The sequence below is a fragment of the Chenopodium quinoa genome, unplaced genomic scaffold (genome assembly GCF_001683475.1).
Source record: "Chenopodium quinoa cultivar QQ74 unplaced genomic scaffold, ASM168347v1, whole genome shotgun sequence".
NCBI lineage: Eukaryota > Viridiplantae > Streptophyta > Magnoliopsida > Caryophyllales > Amaranthaceae > Chenopodium > Chenopodium quinoa.
The window spans coordinates 6,246,326-6,266,154 of NW_018743955.1; the positions used below are offsets into that span (position 1 = coordinate 6,246,326).

General features: G+C 36.4%; 3 protein-coding genes across 5 annotated transcripts; 2 read left to right on the forward strand and 1 right to left on the reverse strand.

Annotated features, from left to right (window-relative positions):
* Nucleotides 1–4,392: 4,392 nt before the first annotated feature.
* Nucleotides 4,393–9,998, forward strand: LOC110689263 (endonuclease III homolog 1, chloroplastic-like). Of its 3 annotated transcripts, none has more exons than XM_021866012.1 (11): nt 4,393–4,664; nt 4,807–4,931; nt 5,630–5,696; nt 5,838–5,904; nt 6,138–6,300; nt 6,775–6,841; nt 7,674–7,765; nt 7,944–8,081; nt 8,152–8,256; nt 8,886–8,969; nt 9,527–9,998. In XM_021866012.1, the coding sequence occupies exons 1-11, from the start codon at nt 4,517–4,519 to the stop codon at nt 9,665–9,667; spliced, it is 1,197 nt and encodes a 398-aa protein (XP_021721704.1). In that variant the 5' UTR covers nt 4,393–4,516; the 3' UTR covers nt 9,668–9,998. The 3 variants fall into 3 exon arrangements, with proteins under 3 accessions (XP_021721704.1, XP_021721705.1, XP_021721706.1); XM_021866013.1 differs by having other exon boundaries at nt 4,394–4,664; nt 5,838–5,900; nt 6,152–6,300; XM_021866014.1 differs by having other exon boundaries at nt 4,394–4,664; nt 4,807–4,910.
* LOC110689264 (protein farnesyltransferase/geranylgeranyltransferase type-1 subunit alpha-like) lies at nt 9,954–15,083 on the reverse strand. The gene is made up of 5 exons (XM_021866015.1): nt 14,736–15,083; nt 13,812–13,921; nt 13,330–13,450; nt 13,123–13,218; nt 9,954–10,546 (listed from the first exon to the last, which is right to left on the reverse strand). Exons 1-5 carry the CDS (start codon nt 14,964–14,966, stop codon nt 10,112–10,114), a joined length of 993 nt encoding a protein of 330 aa, XP_021721707.1. The 5' UTR covers nt 14,967–15,083; the 3' UTR covers nt 9,954–10,111.
* Nucleotides 15,084–18,799: 3,716 nt separating this feature from the next.
* Nucleotides 18,800–19,429, forward strand: LOC110689495. The gene has a single exon (XM_021866279.1). The coding sequence runs from the start codon at nt 18,800–18,802 to the stop codon at nt 19,427–19,429; it is 630 nt and encodes a 209-aa protein (XP_021721971.1).
* The last annotated feature ends 400 nt before the right edge of the window (nt 19,430–19,829 follow it).

The window sequence follows — 19,829 nt, forward strand, 5'->3', positions numbered from 1 at the left end:
GTGTCCACGATCCATTCACTATTGTTCTCAACCAGGTTGACTTCAGAAACAACTGCAACAATGACATCTTCATCCTCATTCTCAACCAGATGAGCATGACCCTTGATTCCTCCACTCGATTTCAGATTTTTCTTCTTCTTGTTTTTGCATTGTGAAGCAAAGTGCCCCACTTCACCACATGACCAACACTTGATAGTGACTTTCTTCCCAATCTTGCCCTTAGCTTGGAGATTTCCCTTCTTCTCAGAGCTCCCCTTCTTGGCACGATTATCACCTGCTTTCTTGTGAGAGTCAGCACCAGATTCAACAAGGTTAGCCTTGATTTCTAACACATTCTTTGGCTTAGAGGAAACATCCTTAAGCCTGTTGGCTTCCTCAATCTTCATGTGGCTCACAAGTTCTTCTAGGGTTAAATCCCTCTTTTTATGCTTCAGGTGATTTCTATAATCAGACCAGGAATCAGGTAATTTTTCAATCAAAACATTAGCCTGAAGGATTTCACACATCTTCATACCCTGAGCAAGAATTTCAGCAACATAATTTTCATACACATGGACTTGGTCCATAATAGGCTTTGTATCAACCAATTTGAAATTCAACCAATTTCCAGTCACATACTTCTTTTTCCCAGCATCATCAGCACCATATTTCTTCTCTAAAGACTCCCACATCTCCTTAGCAAATTTCATATTAACATACAAATCAAATATGTTGTTTTTCATGCTGTTCAAAAGATGACCTCTAACAAATTTATTATCACGATCAAATTTCTTGATTTCAGATTCATTAGCAATAACAGTAGTGGTCCTTTGACTAGAGCTAGATTCTTTATTCCCAGGAACAGGAGTACTAGGAATTTCAATCATGGTATTGGTTTGCTCAATAGGTTTTGGAGCATCCCTAAACAAAACATAATCAATTTCTACTTGTTCAAAAGCAATCAACATCCTTTGTGACCATCTCTTATAATTAATTCTATCAAGAGACTCAACCTTAGACAGATCTAGGTATAAACGAGTTTGAGAATTGCTAGTCATGATATCAACAGAATAAATCAAAATATTTCGCTTCTAAATTGTTGGTAAAATAACTGTTGAAATCAATAACAAACAAAAAAGATTAGAACTTTCCTGGATTGAAGATCTCAAACTCACAGTCGCGCCGTGGAACAAAATCCACTGCTTTAGAAGCGAAATACGCCACCACCGGTGCAAGTTTCCTAGTGACGCACGCCCCCCAAGTTTAACGCAACTCTCTCTGTAATCCGTGCACCCGAACTCGAAGAGTGGAATTGCTCAAGAACTGTTCAGATCTCAAAAGGTAGGTTTGTGTTTTCGGCTAGAAAGTGAATGAAACTCATGAAAAGGCAAGGCTCGTATTTATATGAGTCCCGGAAAAAAGGAAACATGCAAAGCAAATCGACCTAGGAAAAAAGGCGGGCCCGATCGGGCGTGACAGGGTAAAGTCGTATCCCCTAATCAAAAATAATTCCTAAGTCCTCTAACTAAAGTAGATAGGGAAGTAGGGTCGATATCCACAGGGAAACAAGTCTTTTTACTCCTAATAATTAATTATTATAATCTAAATTATCTAAGTAACCAATATTTATAATTGAGTATGAAACTAAACTACAAAGGATAGGAATAGGGAGAAAACAATATATAAAAGGATCTAGGGCATAGGTTCATCAATAAATAATACTCCAGGGTAAAACATAGTAATCAATCATTGACATTGCATAAATAACATGATTAACAGGCTCTCGCAATTTATTAATCAACATAGATCTAATAGGTTCTCGCAATTTACTAGATCTAACTTCTTATTGAAAATAGTCTTTAATATCAAATTAACATCTGCTCGATTCATCAATTTAATATTGCTATACTTTTACAAGCCGCAATTGTAAAACATTAAAACAATCCAATAAGAAATTATCATGCAATACCAACAATCAATAATAGTCAATCATCAATGCATCAATTAACCAGATTGTAAAGGGCTTTCGCTACGTATTAAAATCACACAATTAATCTACCGGTATTAAATCTCATCTCTCGAATCTCGACTTAACCATTCATAAATTAATCTGCCTATTGAAACTAGACCTAAACATTAATTCTCATCTCTCGAATCTTGAATCAATATTGTCAAACTCATGCATAAAAAATAGGCCTAATCTAGTCACAGAGCATTAAACCAATCAATAGGATATTAATCTAGCATTGATAATCAACAACAATAATTTACCCCTTCATATTATTTATGGATCCCCATAAACCCTAGAAATGAAACTACTCACACATATTAAAAACTAAACTAAACAAAGTAATAAAATAAATCATGATGAAAGGAATAAAATAAACAACTAAGATTAAGGGAAGAGAAATCGTTACCAAAATAAATCTGGAATTAAGAGTAGAATTAAGAACAAATGTTTAGAGAGAAAAATAGAGAGAGAAAAACACTAAGTAGAGAGAGAAAGTCTAAGAAAGAAGGTAACTAAAAATTTCGTACATAATCGTATTTAAACCTTTCCTAAAACAAGAATTAAAACTAAACTTAATCAGGTCCTCCAGAAACACGCGCCCGATCGGGCGAAGGGCCACCCGATCAGGCGCGCCTTTTTCCTCGCGTTCCTATCCAGCACATCGCCCAATCGTGCTAGATGCTCGCACGATCGGGCGAACACCGCCCGATCGGGCGCGAGCATCCGTTTGCATTACTTATTTCCAACAATTAATGCTATTTTATACGGAACCCCTAACAACATTAGCGGTTCTATTTATAGAACTTCTAATGGTATAGCGGTTATGTACATAAAATCGCCAATCACCATGAGCAGTTTTAAAGGAATGGAGCATCATGAAGTTGGGAAGGAGACTTTAAATAGTAGTGATTGAGCAATTATATGTGAAAAGAGCTTCCCCCAGTTCATAAGCCATATGAACAAAATTCGTTCATAAGATGGCATTTTTGAAAATATTGAAACATCTTTCATTATTTTATTGTTTTCGTTCTTTTTAGCTGGCATGGCACTTAACTTGGCCGTTACCGCATAATTAACAGTTCTCCAATTCCCATCTCGTTTTGTCTTCTCTTTGGCTAAGCTCTGCCTCACCAGTTGTCTGGAGAACACGATCATGAAGTTGTCTTCTCTACTTCTGCACTCGATTTTTTTTCAAGGTTTGAAGATAGCGAGATTCCGAATTGATGTCCTTAGCCTCTAACAGAGTTCCAAAGACTAGAAGCAGCAAAAACAAGCTGAGGCCAAACAGCAGCGACATCGCGAAAGGCAACGGTAGAAGTAACACCAATGGCGACACTTTCAGGATAACCAGGTTTAGAATCAAGCTTCATTTCAATAATAGCAAGACGAGTATTAGCAGTATCAAGCTTTCTAGAAGCTTCCGCCATTAACTTATCTTTCTTCCCTTTTCCAGAAGTAAAAACCCCAATTGATCAGCAATAAAAACCCCAATTCGTTTAATTAGTGTTAATTTGTGAAATTGGTGATCTCGTTTGTTGCAATTGGTAAATATATGCATGTAAAGGGTTATTGTGTGGTTGAATTGAAGTTTTTTTTTTATTGAATTTTATTCAAAATAATCGGAAAAGGCAATTGATTGATGGGGTTAATTGGGGTTTTTATTGCTTGAACTTGTTGTAATTGGAATTCAGTATACATTCCTCATTCATGGCCAACTTAAATGCATTTATTAACGGGATTATAGTCGCCGCCAAGTCGACGCGCCGCCACCACCTCCTCCACACTTTATCATTCGTATACAGCAAATGTGTAATTTGTAAAGGCCAAGAAATTTCAGACAAACTCCAATCGACAGTCCCCTCAGTTGCAGAAGCTTGCTAAAGCTTACTGAAGTAGGATGGGTGAGCTACGGGATCATAATTCTTCAATAACGGGATGTCACATTTCCAAAACTGACGTTCGCTAACAGCGGTAGTTTGAAGTTAAGAGACAAATTTCATTTGGACGACTTTACCCTAACTATACCTGGCAAAATGACGCAAATAGCCTCTTATAAACGAAATTCGTTCATATGGCTTATGAACGAGGATTTTCTCTATGTGAAAATATTTGTTAGCGATTTTATGAAATTAATCAATAATGTCACTATCAGTTTCATTCAGTGAATCGCTAATAATTACGAAGTAGCTTTTATTTTAGAAAATCGCTATGGTTATTAGCGGTTTTTAACCTCGGATAGTTTTTAAAATAAAAATTTCTACCAATACTATAGTATGGTGGAAAGTATTTTTTAAACCAACACATTAATTGAATCGGTTTACGTATTAGCAATATAATTTAGGTTCTTACACGGTTCTAAAAAATCCAACAACACGATTTATTAAATTGAACAACATTAGTTTACAACGTGGTGCATTCAACAACATAACTATGAGCGATCACCAAATAAACACCACTTCAGTGTCTTCTCATATACCCAAAAATTATGGTGTTCCAAAAAATTAAACAAGTAATAAAACCCCAAAAATGTTGGTTAAATTCCCAATTGGGCAGCTAAATCCTCTTCGTTACGCAGAAATCAGTTTGATAATGCCCATCACTAGATATTCTTCAAAGGCTCTTGCCCTCAATATTAAGCAAGAACCCCCAAATTTAGAGGCAGTCCCAAATCAAGGTATGACCTTTTGAGTTATGGCAAACAAAATACAAGAAATATGAGCAAATATTTACATACCCTTTTGAATTTTTTGCACACTTTTTTTTTGCATTTTATCTGTTTGTTTCTGAATTTTAATGGGTTCATGATTTGTGTACAGGTTCTGAGTTAATAACCGCAGTTTCTGGATCAGAAACTCAAGTTTTTGTTAGGAAAAAGAGGGTAAAAAGAGAAGCAGATGAAGAAAATAGTCGTAGTGATAGAGTGAGTATGAATACCCTTAAAGTTCGTGTCTTTTCGTTTAATCTTGTGTTTGATATACTAGTAATAGTTAAGTGGGTGTTTGGGCATGCCCTTTATCTTTATACCCAAATTGTTTGTTTTGTAGGTAGTACTTCCTTTGTCTCTAAAAGTTATCACAAAAATTCAAAACATGAAGAAGTTTAAGAGATGGAGGGAGTATTAATTAATGTTAATATAGAAGGTTGAATTAGTTAGTAGAAGAGGTGCTACTGTGCTATATTGTTGTTGATATAATGTGCATATATGGTCTCAAGTAGTCAAGTTTGGCTAAGCTTAACCTATTGGAGTAATATGGAACGATTTGAGTAGAATTATAAAGTGTAATTTTAGGATATTCGGTCGTGTTTATACTCCACTCATCGCTAGGCTATGTTTTTAATAGACACATTGTGCTTTTCTGAGTTCTAAGTAGGTTACATGCAAATGCAACCTTATATAGTTGTATCACTTATTCATTTGTATGTGTTTTAATGGACTATGATCTTGAATTAATGGCTTTAAATATTTGGCCACTGAGGACTGAAGGCTTTCAATTTTATAACCCCTTTAGTTGAGAATATTAGATTGCATTTTCTTGTTATTCTGATCTGAATAGAGCAGTGCTCGAATCATGTTTTCTGATAATTTCTTGTCCTGCATAGCAAAAGACAATCTATGTTAATTCACTCCTCATGATGTAGAATTCTGGCCTACCTGATATTGAAGATTTCACCTTTCAAAAGCGCATTGCTAAATCATCTACAAAAGGCAAGTGCTTAAGTGCTGTGTAGAGCTGTTTGTTGCTAGAGTTTCTTACTTTGCAAACTTTTCACATAAGTTATTTGTCATAAGTCCTGACTTCTATAAATTGATTCTTTTTCAAATTTATAATGACTACGTTTGTTTCAGGAAAGTCAAAGCCTATGCCTCCAACACATCCTACAAGAACTAATGTTGTTACTTTGAAGCGTGGTAGGTGTGTCATCATGGATTCATGAATATTGAAGGAATCATTGTATTAATGATTGACATGAAAATTGCCTAATTATGTATTTGAGTTTTTCTGAATAGACTCTAATCATGAATTATCTCTCTGAATCATATCTCTATTGCTCTCCCTCTGTGGCTCTGTGTTTGTTAGACCCTTTATTACAAGTAGGAAACTTTTGCTTACAGATGAACTCATTTTTCAAGGTTTTGTTGATAAAGTCCATTTTCAACAGAAAGTGTTACTCTGGGATCATTTACTTCGAGTGAATCTCCAGAAAACTGGGAGAAAGTTCTTGAAGGAATCCGTCACATGAGATCTTCTGAAGATGCACCAGTAGACTCTGTTGGATGTGAGAAGGCTGGTAGTTCTCTTCCCCCAAAGGTACAACGCCTTCCTGATGCTCTTTACTTTGGAAACCTTCAATGATATAATTTCAATTTTCATTCCCAAATTTTTATCTAATTTAGATGACCAACATACGGGTGATGACCGCCTGTTCATCTGCAATATCACAATTTTTGGATGATTTTTTATTAATTCGGATGCAATTTTCATCTTGTCACCCACCACTCTCTGAGTGACGAGTTGAAGATTAAAAGTTAGTTCTTTAGAATTTCTGGAGAGCTGATAACCTATTATAGTATGTCAAAGTTATGTTCCATTGACTTGCTAATTTGTATTCCCTTTATTTCTCGTGATGGTCATAGTTGACTTATCACTAATAGTAATAATGTCGATAATATTTTATAGCAATAAGTATTAATGGATTAGTGCATACTGAGATAGAATGATAATCATGACAAGCATGTTGAAATGTGGAGCTTCAAAAGACTAATTATATTGCTTTTCTTCCAGGAAAGAAGATTTGCTGTACTAGCTGGTACACTTCTTTCAAGCCAAACCAAAGATCATGTTACTCATGGCAAGTTCTTGTTCCTATCTAAAAACTTATCTGTTTTTTTAACATTGTTTTTATAATAATGAAGGCATTATGAGTGGTTGAAGATGTCAAAATTTTACTTAACAACAACAAAGGTTTTCCAATCTCTTTTTCAATCCTATACCTTTAAAAGAAAAGGTCTACATACCCACTTGGTATGAAGGCTCTCTCTCTTTCTCTCTCTCTCTCTCTCTCTCTCCCCCCCTCTCTCTCTCTCTCTCTCTCTCTCTCTCTTTGCTACTCTAGAGGAAAAGAGGTGATTATTCTCCAGTGAACACCCTTCTTGTAGTTACTTGCTTGTTTTCATTCTAAAATGTCAAAGTTGACTATCAAGTGTTGGAAACACAGACACTCCAAAGCCTGCATCCTGGTTGTCTTATTATTCTTTAATATACATCTAGTTTATACCTCATTTGGTGTATTGAGGATTTGACGCCCTTACATTTATTTATGGTTTTTTGTGATTTTAAACAATTTATAATGTACATTAATATACTCCTTGTTTATAGTCTTTACCTTGGCTTGCTCATTTATTCTTTTGCACGTGTGAACAAATTTTCTGCAGTTCTCGAAATTGGAGGGAGATACTGTTTTCATTTGTGAATAGAAATTTTTAGGAATGGAATCAATGTGAAATTTATGTGGTTTTCACGGCTGGCTTAGTGAGAATGCTGTGAGGTCATATTTCTCACAGATTTTGTTTGATCTAATAAATCTTCAAAATTGTTGTAAGCCAATTTACCTAGTATATAAAAGGGTTTCCCGTATTACCTTACTCTTTTCTTCATATATGACTGGCTTCTTGGCATTGCAGGAGCAGTGCAGCGTCTCTTGGAAAATGGACTTCTTGATCCCTACTCCATTGAGAAGGCTGATGAGGATACAATCAAGAACTTGATCTACCCGGTAAGCTGATGAATAAGATAAATATTCCTGCTTTATACTGCAATTTTGAATTGATATTGGTCTGGTGATGTCTGGGGCATGAAAAGTATAAAGCAAGAATATTTATCTTACTCTAACCAATTCTGTCTGATATGTAGTTACGTGAACAAATTTTTATATATCACTTGATTCATTGTAGGTGGGGTTCTACACTAGGAAGGCCAGTAACTTGAAAAAAGTAGCAAATATCTGTATTGAGAAGTATAATGGAGATATTCCCAGCTCACTGGAACAATTACTTGAACTCCCTGGGATAGGTCCTAAAATTGCTCATCTGGTGCGTCTTTGAACTTGAATACTTTCATTTCAAAAGTTGCTTTGATTGCTAAATTCATGCCACAATGTAGGTTTTGCACATTGCCTGGAATGATGTCCAAGGAATATGTGTTGACACTCATGTCCATCGCATCTGCAACAGACTAGGATGGGTGACACGAGCTGGCACGAATCAGGTAAACTCTTCATATATTCTGCATCAGCAACACTGGCTATTTTCCTCTCCCCCTTTTTCATCCTTAGCTTTATTATTTAATTATTTATTTTATATTTTCATTTAATTTTCCTTTTTTGTCATATTATATCACATTGCCAGACAGCAATGTTATTATTTATCACCTTTTTTCTATGAAGGCTTTATGTCTGGGATTTCAATTTTAATTATGGACAAATCAGATGAATAGTTTATGTGAAATGCCCCCCCCCCTCCTTCCCCCCGAACCGAAAATGTTGCCATAGTGGCTTGCCTACACCGCTACACGTCAGTACGTCACACCTATGCAGAAAATTCCGTGTTATTCTGTATTTCTGTGCTCCTTGAATGTTGCCATAGTTCAGCTATTTTGAACTAAATCTGAAAGCCCGGCATTGTCAATGTAATACTTAAGAAGTTAAGATGGTATAAAATATTCATGTTGCATTTGTAGTCTTTTACACAGTTGCGTCCTTCTTTCGTTGTCCCCTGCATAGCCAACAATTGTGATTATACTCATACTCTTCCTTCTACTTATATTGTATGATGAACTTTCTTCTAACCGTTATTTGTTTGCAAGTATATATTTTAATATTTTTGTTCATGTTATAGAAAACTAAATCACCAGAGGAAACTAGAGAGGCATTGCAGAAATGGCTTCCCAAGGAAGAATGGGTTTCCATAAATCCACTTTTGGTATGACTGCATCTCTCATTTATACTTAATCTGGAATGTTTTTGAATCAAATATTTGCTGAATAAAACAATGTTTAAGAAGATCCTTCACATATCTTGGCCTCCCGCCTCCCGGGAGACCTTATTTATATGAAATATTTTATAATTGCTAATGAGGCGTCATATATTTTCTTTACCAGGTCTGGAAATCATAAATTAAAGCTTATTAGCCATTTAGTAGTACTGTATATGGAAAATCAATAACATTTTTATTTCAAGACTCTTCTCATGTTCCTGTGTATATTTTGTTAGTTTGCAAATGAGATGTTATTTACCAAGCTTGACTCTGTCATGTCAAGGATCTGACTATCTGAGATGTCTGATACAGTATGTTTGTGGCGATTTTGAATCTATATGCATTGAATTTATTCCTGGATGCTGTTGTGTACAGTATTTTTCTTCATTGTACTTGATATGATGTTGTGTACAGTATTTTTCTTCACTGTACTAGATTTTGTGTGCCCGAGTTATTTATTCTAACCAAGTTACCTTTTGTTACTTTTGGTGGATGTTAAACAGGTAGGATTCGGGCAGACCATATGTGCACCGTTGAGACCACGATGTGGTGTCTGTCAGATTAATAGTCTCTGCCCATCTGCTTTCAAGGAGGCACCTAGTCCATCATCAAAGTCGAAGAAACCAGTACGTGAAAAGCTATAGTAACAGAAGTATTTCATTGTGGATGTCCAGATTCTTGTAAATTTGCTACCAATTGCTAGGCCTGAAAGACTCAAGCAGCCTGCACTCTGCTGTCATTTACTTTGTGGCTTCATTCTGATTCTTTATGCTGTCAAAACAAAGTTTGGTGGCCCCCTACTTGTTGCTATTTTTGCTTTTGAGGGGAAGAATCATTGTAAACTGTAATTTGAGTGCGATTCATGACTTCGTGAGACATAAGGATGTACAGTACTAATTAGCTGCATTTAGTATATGCAAAAGAACTCAGTTCAGAAATCAATCTCTCTATAATATCTATTGATGTTCAATCAAATTCCACAACGTTTTTAAATTTTCATGGGTAAAAGTAAAATGCCGAATCAAATGGTTCAATCCACAAGGACCACAACATATATAGGATGATAAACTTAAACTTAATTATCGACATCAAGGTGTTAAAGTAGGGATGTGTTCCTTGCGCCAACTCCAATAATTCACTCTCAAGGGATCCATGCTTTCCAAAACTGAGCATATTGTTTCTGCTAAGCCAGAACTGCTTGATTCTACATTTGAACTCTTTAGAGAATCAACTGCTTCTTTTAACTCAGAGCTTGGTTGAAGACCTTGGCAGATGAGGTCCAAAAGTGTACTTAAGGCAAAAATACATCTACTTTTGGCGCTCAAGATCTTTAAGCATACAGACGAAACTCGAGGATCATTTACCCAAGACTTCAAGTCGTTTTTGTAAAGGCCCCGAAGGTACCTCCATGAGCTTTCATTCTCGGGATGTTGTACAATGGCTTCAATAGTGTAATTCACTTCAGAGTCTCTCATGGCATCTAGGCCTCCAAGCAAAGGAGATCTTGTGACAACAAAATGCCTCTGTATCACATGTAACAGAGGAGTGAGTTAGAATTGTATCGTAGCAAAATAAGGAGTAAAGCATATAAGCACACTTGTTGGATAAATCTACAGCACGGACATTATTAGCATCAGAACAAGAATTTTTCATAATGAACTGCACAATTTAAGATCTCACCACATTTTCATAAAATGAACATCAAGAAAGAGATTTTGCACATCCAACGATATAGCAATCTTTTGTCAGTCCCATAGCAAAATAAGAAAAACCATAAAGTGGCAACACCCTGGATTCAGAATAATGCATACACAGAGGAAGTACTTAAAGATTATAACAAAATAACTTTGTAAGATTAACGAGAACAAACATAAAGTGGTGACACCCTGGAATCAGAAGAAAGCATACACAGACAAGGATGTACTTAAGATGTATAAGAAAATCACTTTGTAAGATGAAGCAAGTAGAATATGATGGAACACAGTGAAGGTGAAAGGTATAGAACAGAGCAGAATAAAAAATTTAGCAAAATGATTGCTGTGGCAAAAATACAAACTATAGCGGGATCCTTATCTCACATGAAGCTACAATGATCAGTGCAGAAGCGAGATCGATCTGTCTTTTGTGCTTTCAATTAAAGTGCCAACTGCCAAGCATACAAGTACTTAGCTCCTGAAGCAAATTAGACAAATGCAGCTCTCACAGTAGCAGGAAAAGGTAAAGTCATCCATCAGTTTATAAGTAGAGGCAGTTACCAGATTGCTGGCTTTTACTCCAAATTCTTTTGAACACTCCGCTCTCCGCATTTTTTATTACACCCCCTCATCAAACACAATTACATCCCAATTTTTTTAGTACTTAAGTTATTTTTTATTTTATTTATTTTTTTTACACAATATACATCTGAATTCGTTAACTTTTTTCTTTAAGAAAAACAGAAAAAGAAATATTACATACACAGAAGTATGGACTCTTTTTGAAGGTTCCAACCTGGAAATTGGATTTCACCTACGACATCAGGAGTCAGGACTAGTGGGCAAAGATAACTACAGTATCATTTTCAACATTCCATCTTACGATGAATATTTTGATAGTTTTTAGTAATTTTAATGAATGACATCAAAAGAATTTCCTAACCTACCTCGGGAACACTATATTTTCTTGTCATTTATAAGTTCCGCTTTACTACATCAATGAAAATTTAGATACCAGTTTAGGCAATCCAGTAAATTTTAGAATCAAATATAACATTCAAGTTATGAATGGTAACTGAATTCTTCTTTCAGTTCCTACTAGGATAAAGTCAAATGTGTAAACTATACCCAACTTCTAGACACCACAATTATCCAAGTAATAGATCTCCAGGCCGCAGATATGTCAAAGGTGCATTTCAATTACCCTTGTGAACTGCAAACCTCAAAAGAGAACGACAAGATCTCACAGTCTCACTATGATTCCATCTGAAACATCTTATAAGCATTACCAAAAGAACTTCTCCAATGTAGGATTAGAGAAAGGTCCTAGAGGGGAAAAAGCCCTAAATGCAAAATGAGTGATTGGGTGAAAGAAGTTGGGAGGGAATAGGATGATAAAAACTTTGGAAGAGTGAGAAATCTATTTCTTTTACTTGGATGAAAATTAGGAATAAATTAAAAGAATAAGGGGATCCATTATCCTTTACATAGTTGGATATATTGGTAGGGAAATCACCTCCTGTCTCTTTTCTTCCTCATTCATTTTTGTGTCATCCACTTCTCCTTTCATTTCCCTAGTCCTCCTACCCTCCGATCCTCTACCTTCCACAATTATTATTATAAAATCTTAAAGAAGCCTACAACAACTGGTTGTAGCCTTTTAGAACAATAGAACCATATGAAAACCTTTCTTAAGCCCCCATATTTATAGACTATATATAGGTCATCACAACTGATAGCTAATGTCAAAATTTCAAACAGAAGTTGTAACTTGTAAGTACTAGTCAACTCTTTGTTTATGAGGCTTGGCCCTTTTCAACATTTTTATTAGAAGAGAAAAGAACAAGAGCTATTTCTTCAATGGTATCAGCAACCAAGAGACCTACATTATGCTCACCTACTTCTTTATACAGTCCACCCACCCCCCAGTTGAGCAGTATTTCGACTTAGTGCAGATCTCTCAGCACCCCTGTTACAAACAATGGCAGCTCTATCTGGATACTCCTTTTCAGAACATAGCATGAGAGAAGAGAGGTGTCGATCTTTTAGCACCCCCTCCCCCCTTTCAGTGGTTAATATGTATACCATGCTTAGAAAACTTCTTCAAACTTGATTACATGAAAGCCTTTAGTGAATATACTCACCTTTGTAGTTTGCAATTTTATTTAATCTCCGAGAATGTTTTCACATATGAAGTGATGAATTTGTGCATGCTTTGTCCTGGAAATACTGATTATATAGCTCGTACATTGTTGACTAATTTGCACAGAATAAATACACAGGATAATCTACAAGCAGATCAGTGTGATAGATTTCAGAAAATTACCCCCTTAGCGCCTTTCATGCATTTTTTTTTACTGAACTTAAAAAATAACTCAGAAAAATCTTCAAAACTAGTGGCATACCTGGTTCCAAGCAGAGTTGTTAAAGATGTCATCCTTAAGAAGCTGATTACAGTACTCGAGTTCATCATCCCAACCGCCTAATGTTTTCAGAACCCACTGCACGAGAAATAATATATGAACGTGCTTATTCATGTAATAGCATCAAGGAATGGAATAATACGATTCATAAGAAAAACAACAAGCCAAACAATTGAATTCTAAGCTCACCTGTCTATGAGACCAGGCATGGTAATTTTTAGCATCAAGAGAAAGTATTTTCTTTGTAAATTCAATTTCTCTAAAAGCAGCATCTGGTCCTAGCTTCTCGGCAAGCCACCGCCTATGATGCCTACACAAAACTATAATAAGATGAAACAGCCAGTACAGAGTATAAAGAATATCAACTTGGTGAAATTTTTATACTATCAAAAACTCTTCTCCTGGACTGCAAAATGGTTACACGATAAGCCAGAACTTATTGAGCATTAGTTCATAACAATTGTTTCTAAAATGATGGTCCTAATCAATTTATTCATCTCTGGTTATAGCTTCTCAAATAATATAAGCAGAAAAAGAGAACCAACTGTACCAAACAATGTTAATGACACAAGTGATTGTGGATATGTTATACGAGCCATATGAAATAGATCATCACTTCACGAAGGGTTAAAAACTTAAAATTAAAATAAATAAAAGATAACGCCACTTACCATATCTGGTAATTCTTTGAATTCTTCTTCGCAGCATTTTCTACATAATCCAGTTCCTCGTGCAAATCAGCATTCAGGGACTCAAGAATAAGCCGCCTGAAATGCCAAACCTGTAAAAAAGAATTAAGTACTACCCTTTCGAATGCAATATAAATAAATTACAGCAAAGTATATTTCAAAGAAAAGTTAATTCCAATGTGCAATGCATACTACATAGAGAGAAGAATATAGAAGGTGCAATCAAGAGCTATGTCAGACTCCCTAAACCACCTCAAGTACATATCCTCGACACTATGACATGGGCAGGGCACTTTCACACTTCATTTTGGAACAATATGGAAAATCGATTACACACAAAAACAGCAAAACTCCCTAAACAGATCAAGAGTGATTATTCAGCAAATACAAACAACCGATTTAGGGAAAATCAATCTTTTTTTCTCAACCCTTTTATTTATTCATCCAACAAGCCCAACAAAACCATCAAAATACTTTCTCCAATCACTAATCCTAGACACAAAAACAGCAAAACACCCTAAACTTTGTCCAACTAATATCAAAATCATTACCAAACTCAAGAATCACAATCGAAATACAGAGTAATTACACTCCAAATTAATTAATTCAGCAAAGCTACTACTATCAAACAATCAAAACCCATTTCATACCTTTTACATAGACCAATATTCCAATAAAAGCAATTCAATTAACAAGTGCAACTAAATTATCAATACCCACATAATAAAACATCAACCCCAATTGCAATTAAATGTCAACTAACAAAGTACTCAAGACCTCGGATCAAATCCCGTCTACATCACTACCATCAGCAGTCCCTTATACACCAAAATCAAACAACAGCAACAAAAATATACAAATAAAAATACCCATTAAAGAGAAAAAAGTGGGGTTTTGAAAAATTACAGTGTAATTTCCGGCGTTTAATTTGATAGCTTCAGAAGTAAGTTGAAGTGAACGAGAAGAACGCTCATCAGAGAGATAAACAGCTCGAAAATAATCCATAGTTTCTCTGAATTCGTCAGTGTATGCGATCGGAACAACCGGGTTCGGGCCGTCATTCTGGGGTACTGGATTAACGTCGGACCATTCGGGTCTTTGGCTCAGCGGAATGGTTTGATCGTCGTCGGAATCCATGTTCGAATGAAGCTCAACAGCAATGGAGAAAGGAGTGATGGGGTTTCAGCTTTTGTCCAATATTTTTGAGCTGCTTTTAAGAAAATTAAAATAAAATAAAAAATTATCAATGGTACACCTAAGTTATGACCCTTTATTAGTGGTACTCTAACTTACCTTTTGTTTATCAGTGGTACACCTAAGGTTTACTAGACTCATCTACAGTAAGTTTGGCATTAATTATAGGTTTAATCTAGGTTAAACTGATGAAACTGAAATGACTACTATGCCCCCCTACCCCACAAAACATTAAATTGCTCCCTCCAAACTTCAACTACCAAATTAATAGTACCCTAAAACGTTCAGAAGATCATTCATCTTCTTCGTTCTAACTCTCTTCTCTCCCCTGTTCTGCTACTCTGAGCTGATTGCTTGACACGAATTTGGAAGCAAAATTCATGGGAATCCTGCTCTGCATTGTTGATCGGTAAGGTAAGTGCACATCTAAGCCTTAAAATTTTTGAATTTCACTTACAATTGGATGAGTTTTGTGAGTATATGAGTTTGTGGTGTAAAGGGTTGAAATATGGTTTCCATGTACAATTGTGTTCGAATTTTGGTTTAAATTATGCACATTATGCCTGTAATTATCATTTGTTGCTTAATTGTTGTATATGTTGCACAAATAATTCGAATTGTGAGTATATGTGTTTGTGGTGTAAATGGTTGAATTATGGTTTCCATGTATAATTCTATGCGAATTTTGGTTTAAATTATGCACAACATGCTTGTGATTATCATTTGTTGGTTAATTGTTGTATATGTTGAACAAATAATTCGAATTGGGTGTGTATGAGTTTGTATATGTATGTTTGTGTGTGATAGGTAACCCTAGGTCTGATCATTTGTTAAGTATTGTTGCATGGCATGTTAAATTGAAATTGGGATTGAAATGTGGTGTTTTGACCTAATTTTGCAGAATGGATGACAAGATTTTGTTTAGATTTAAGTATAAGGTTCATATTATTGATATTGAAGTGGATCCTGATTTATGCAATATGATGGACTTAATGATTGAGTTTGAAGATAGGCTACAAAAGAAAGGTGTAGTGATAGTGAACCCTATCTTTGCATATGCATATAAGGGGAAGCATTGGCCTATAAATGATGATGGGGGTATACAAAGGATGTTTAGGACATTTCCTAGGGCTAATGTGTTTGAGATTATAGTTGGAACAAACCCATTGAAATCTAGTTACATGAATGACCTAGTGTCTGAGTTTAGGAGAAGAAAAGTAGGCCCTGAACTACCTAATCAAGCACCTCATTTGGATGAACCAGAATCACGCACCTTCACCTCCACCTTCACCTCCACCTCCACCTCCACCTCCACCTCCACCTGTGAATGAAAAAAACTCACCTCCACAAGTGGTTCAACACATAATTACACCTAGCACTGAAGATTCTGTGGTTGATCCAAATCTTAACCAACCTTTGAATGAACCAAACCTTGACTAGCCTTTGAATGTACCACAATTTGAGCAACTTTCAAAAGAACCATTGACAAAACTCAAACCTAAGAGGAGATTGGTTAAGAAATATTAGGATACCAATGATGCTCCTACTGACCCCTTGGTAGATGATATTCCTACTGACCCCTTGGTAGATTATATTCCTATTGACCCCTTGGTAGATGATATTCCTACTGACCCCTTGGTAGATGAGATGTTTCCTCCACAGTTTAACTATGATCCAAGTGTAACTGCTGCTGATTTGCAAATTGAACTTGAGGATATTGGTGCTGATATGTCTAGTAAGGAATACACCAAGGGAAGGAAGGCATTTGAGAAGGCAGAGGCAAAAACTGCAGCTTCTAAGGGTAGGGGAAAGGGTGAGACTTCTGCTGGAAGTAAGGGAAAGAAGGGTAAAGGGAGGGGTAAGGGCAAGGGTGAGAATTCAGGGTTAGCTATTACTAATGCACTTGGTAAAAAAATCCCACCTTCTCCAGAATCCCCACACACCTTATTCAAGTCCTTGCCTTTAAGAAGGAGTCCTAGATTCACAGTCCCTCAATCTAACCCAACTATTTCTTTACCCTAAACAACCTTGTTTGATAGGAAGATGCCAAAAACCACAGCTTTGAGAAAGGGTATTTGGGAAAAACCTACAAAAAGGGCAAGATACTAGAGAGTTGCAGTGTCAGTGCTGTTTACAGAAAGGTCGACTTTGATGATGACAGTGATGGTTCTGATGGTGCAAGTGAGGAAGGTTCTGGGAATGGTGCAAGTGAGGAAGGTTCTGGGAATGGAGGGTCTGAAAATGATGATTCTGAAAATGAATTCATCAATTCTGGTGACATTCAACCTGATGAAATGGAAGATATAAGTGATGTTCCAGATGTTGAGGACAATTGGGAGGCTGAAAATTGGCATGGGTTTATTGATTCTGATGATGATGACAGTTACATAAACAAGTTGTACAAAAATGGAGAAATGTATGAAGAAAAAGATTTTGGGAAGATTCATTTGAAACCTTGGATGTTGTTCATTGACAAGGGTCATTTGAGAGATACACTGAAGGACTATGTTGTTCAAGAGGGGTTTGCAATGAATGTTGTGTTTGCAGACAATGGGAGGTATACAGTCACCTGCTATGTTGAGTGTTGTGGGTGGAGATTACATGACATGGGCTATAAAGAAGATATGGCCTGATGTGCACACATGTAGGGGTTTGGAGACATACAACCCAATGTGTACTGTCAAGTGGGCTGCAAACAAAGTGATGGAGGATATCAAGGCTAATCCCCGGGAAAGCCTTGAATGAGCTGTTGTTCCAGAGGTATGGCATATATATGAAGCAAGCTTCTCTTTACAGAATGAAGAGGTTTGTGAAAGATGTCCTGTTTGGGGGGCATGATGAGTCTTACACTCATCTTCCAACATATGCAGAAATGATCAAGAGTACTAGTCCAGAGTTAGCTGCATTTGTGGCTTGGAATTTGAGTGACAACATTCCAAGGGTGAATCTATTTAGCAGCATCTTCATTTCTTTTGCTGGGCAATGGAAGGGTCTATTAAGCAGTTGCAGGCCACTAATTGGTGTTGATGGGGCACATTTGACAGGCAACTATGGTGGTATACTGCTGTCTGCTATTGCTATTGACCCAAACAATGAGATTTTCCCAGTGGCTTATGCTGTAGTCAGTGCTGAAGATAAGGATAGCCGGACATACTTCTTTTGGCATCTGCACAACCTTGTCAAAGACTCACCAAGGAAAGATTGGACTATAATATCTGATAGACAAAAGGTATGCACTTGTATTTTTGAAATCAGTTATTTATATGATATGAAAAGAGCCAGATATGTTGACTTATAGATTTTAACTTGTTCTTGTAGGGTGTTGACATAGCTTTGAAAGAACAGTGGCCTGAAGCAAAGAGAAGATATTGCTGCAGACATCTAAGCAGAAATTTCAAGAAGCTCTTCCCAGGTCCAATGATGTATATCCTGTTATGGAGGGCCTGTAATGCAACAAGCAAATTCAGCTTTAGAAAAGCCATGGAGAAGTTGCAAAAGGAGGGAGGTGATGATGTTATGAAATGGTTTGCAGACATTGGGGATCAGTCAAGATGGTCTAAGCATAAGTTTGACCCAAATGTTTGTAATGACTCAAACACATCAAACTTTGTGGAGAGTTTTAACTCCACTCTTGGGGTTGACGGGTGCAGACTTGTGTTAAATCTGCTAGAAGGAATAGCTCAATACCATTGACTGATTTAGCTTTGAAATTACACACATATGCTAACTTATTCATGTTTTTTGTCATAGGAATTAGAAGGGTGTGTATGGTTAGGATGGCAACTAGGCATGAGAAATCCAAGACTTGGAATGATGATGATGTCTGTCCTAAAATAGCTAAGAAGGTGAAGGACATCAGCAAGGCAACCACATCTTGCAAGGCATACCCATCTAGTCCAGGAGAGTATGAGATACATGAGGGTAAATCTCAGTTCCCATTGAGCTTGAACAACAAGATATGCTCTTGTGGTGCTTGGCAGCTATCTGGGATACCTTGCAGACATGCCATCAGGGCAATGTTCCATGCAAAGGTTGATCCATACAATTACACCATCTCTTGGTATTCAGTGAAAACATACAAGCAACTGTACAACCATTGCATAAATCCAGTGCCTGATATGAGTCAGTGGCCAAGCATGGATGCATTCCCTCACATTGACCCTCCAAAGATGAAAAGAGGGATTGGTAGGCCCAGGAGGAATAGAAGAAGGGAAGAAGGGGAGGAGCAACCTGGGAAAAGATCAAGGACAGTCAAGTGTGGCAACTGTGGCTCCTTTGGTCATAATTCTAGGACATGTAAGGGAGGTCCCACCAACAAAGAGGCTGCACAACAGATAGCAACACTGCTGGATGCTTCACAACTGCAGAGTCAGCCCCCTCTCAGTCAGTCACAACCCCAACCTTAGATGCAAAGCTTAGTCAGTGATGGTTCTGGTTAAAAAAAAGTACAAAACTTAGTACTTTGATGTTTTTTGCTTGATGGCTTAATACTTTGGGTTGTTTTTTTGTCTGTAATAGCTTTTTAACAATCACTTTTAATTTTAGATTTTTGAACTATGTTTTTTGACAATGCAACTGGTGCTATAAGCTTTTGACATATGCAATGAATGACACCTCTTCAATTTACTTTTGTCATTTGTGTGTTAAGTTATGCATTTGGATTTATTTAGTTATGAATATGGTAGTATAAGCTTTTGACATGCTTAGTAGTTTGAAAATAAGTACAGCAATATTGACATAAAAAGTCATGAGTGACTTAGCTTTTATTAATATTCATTAACCAAAGTACAACAGCATTACATTATT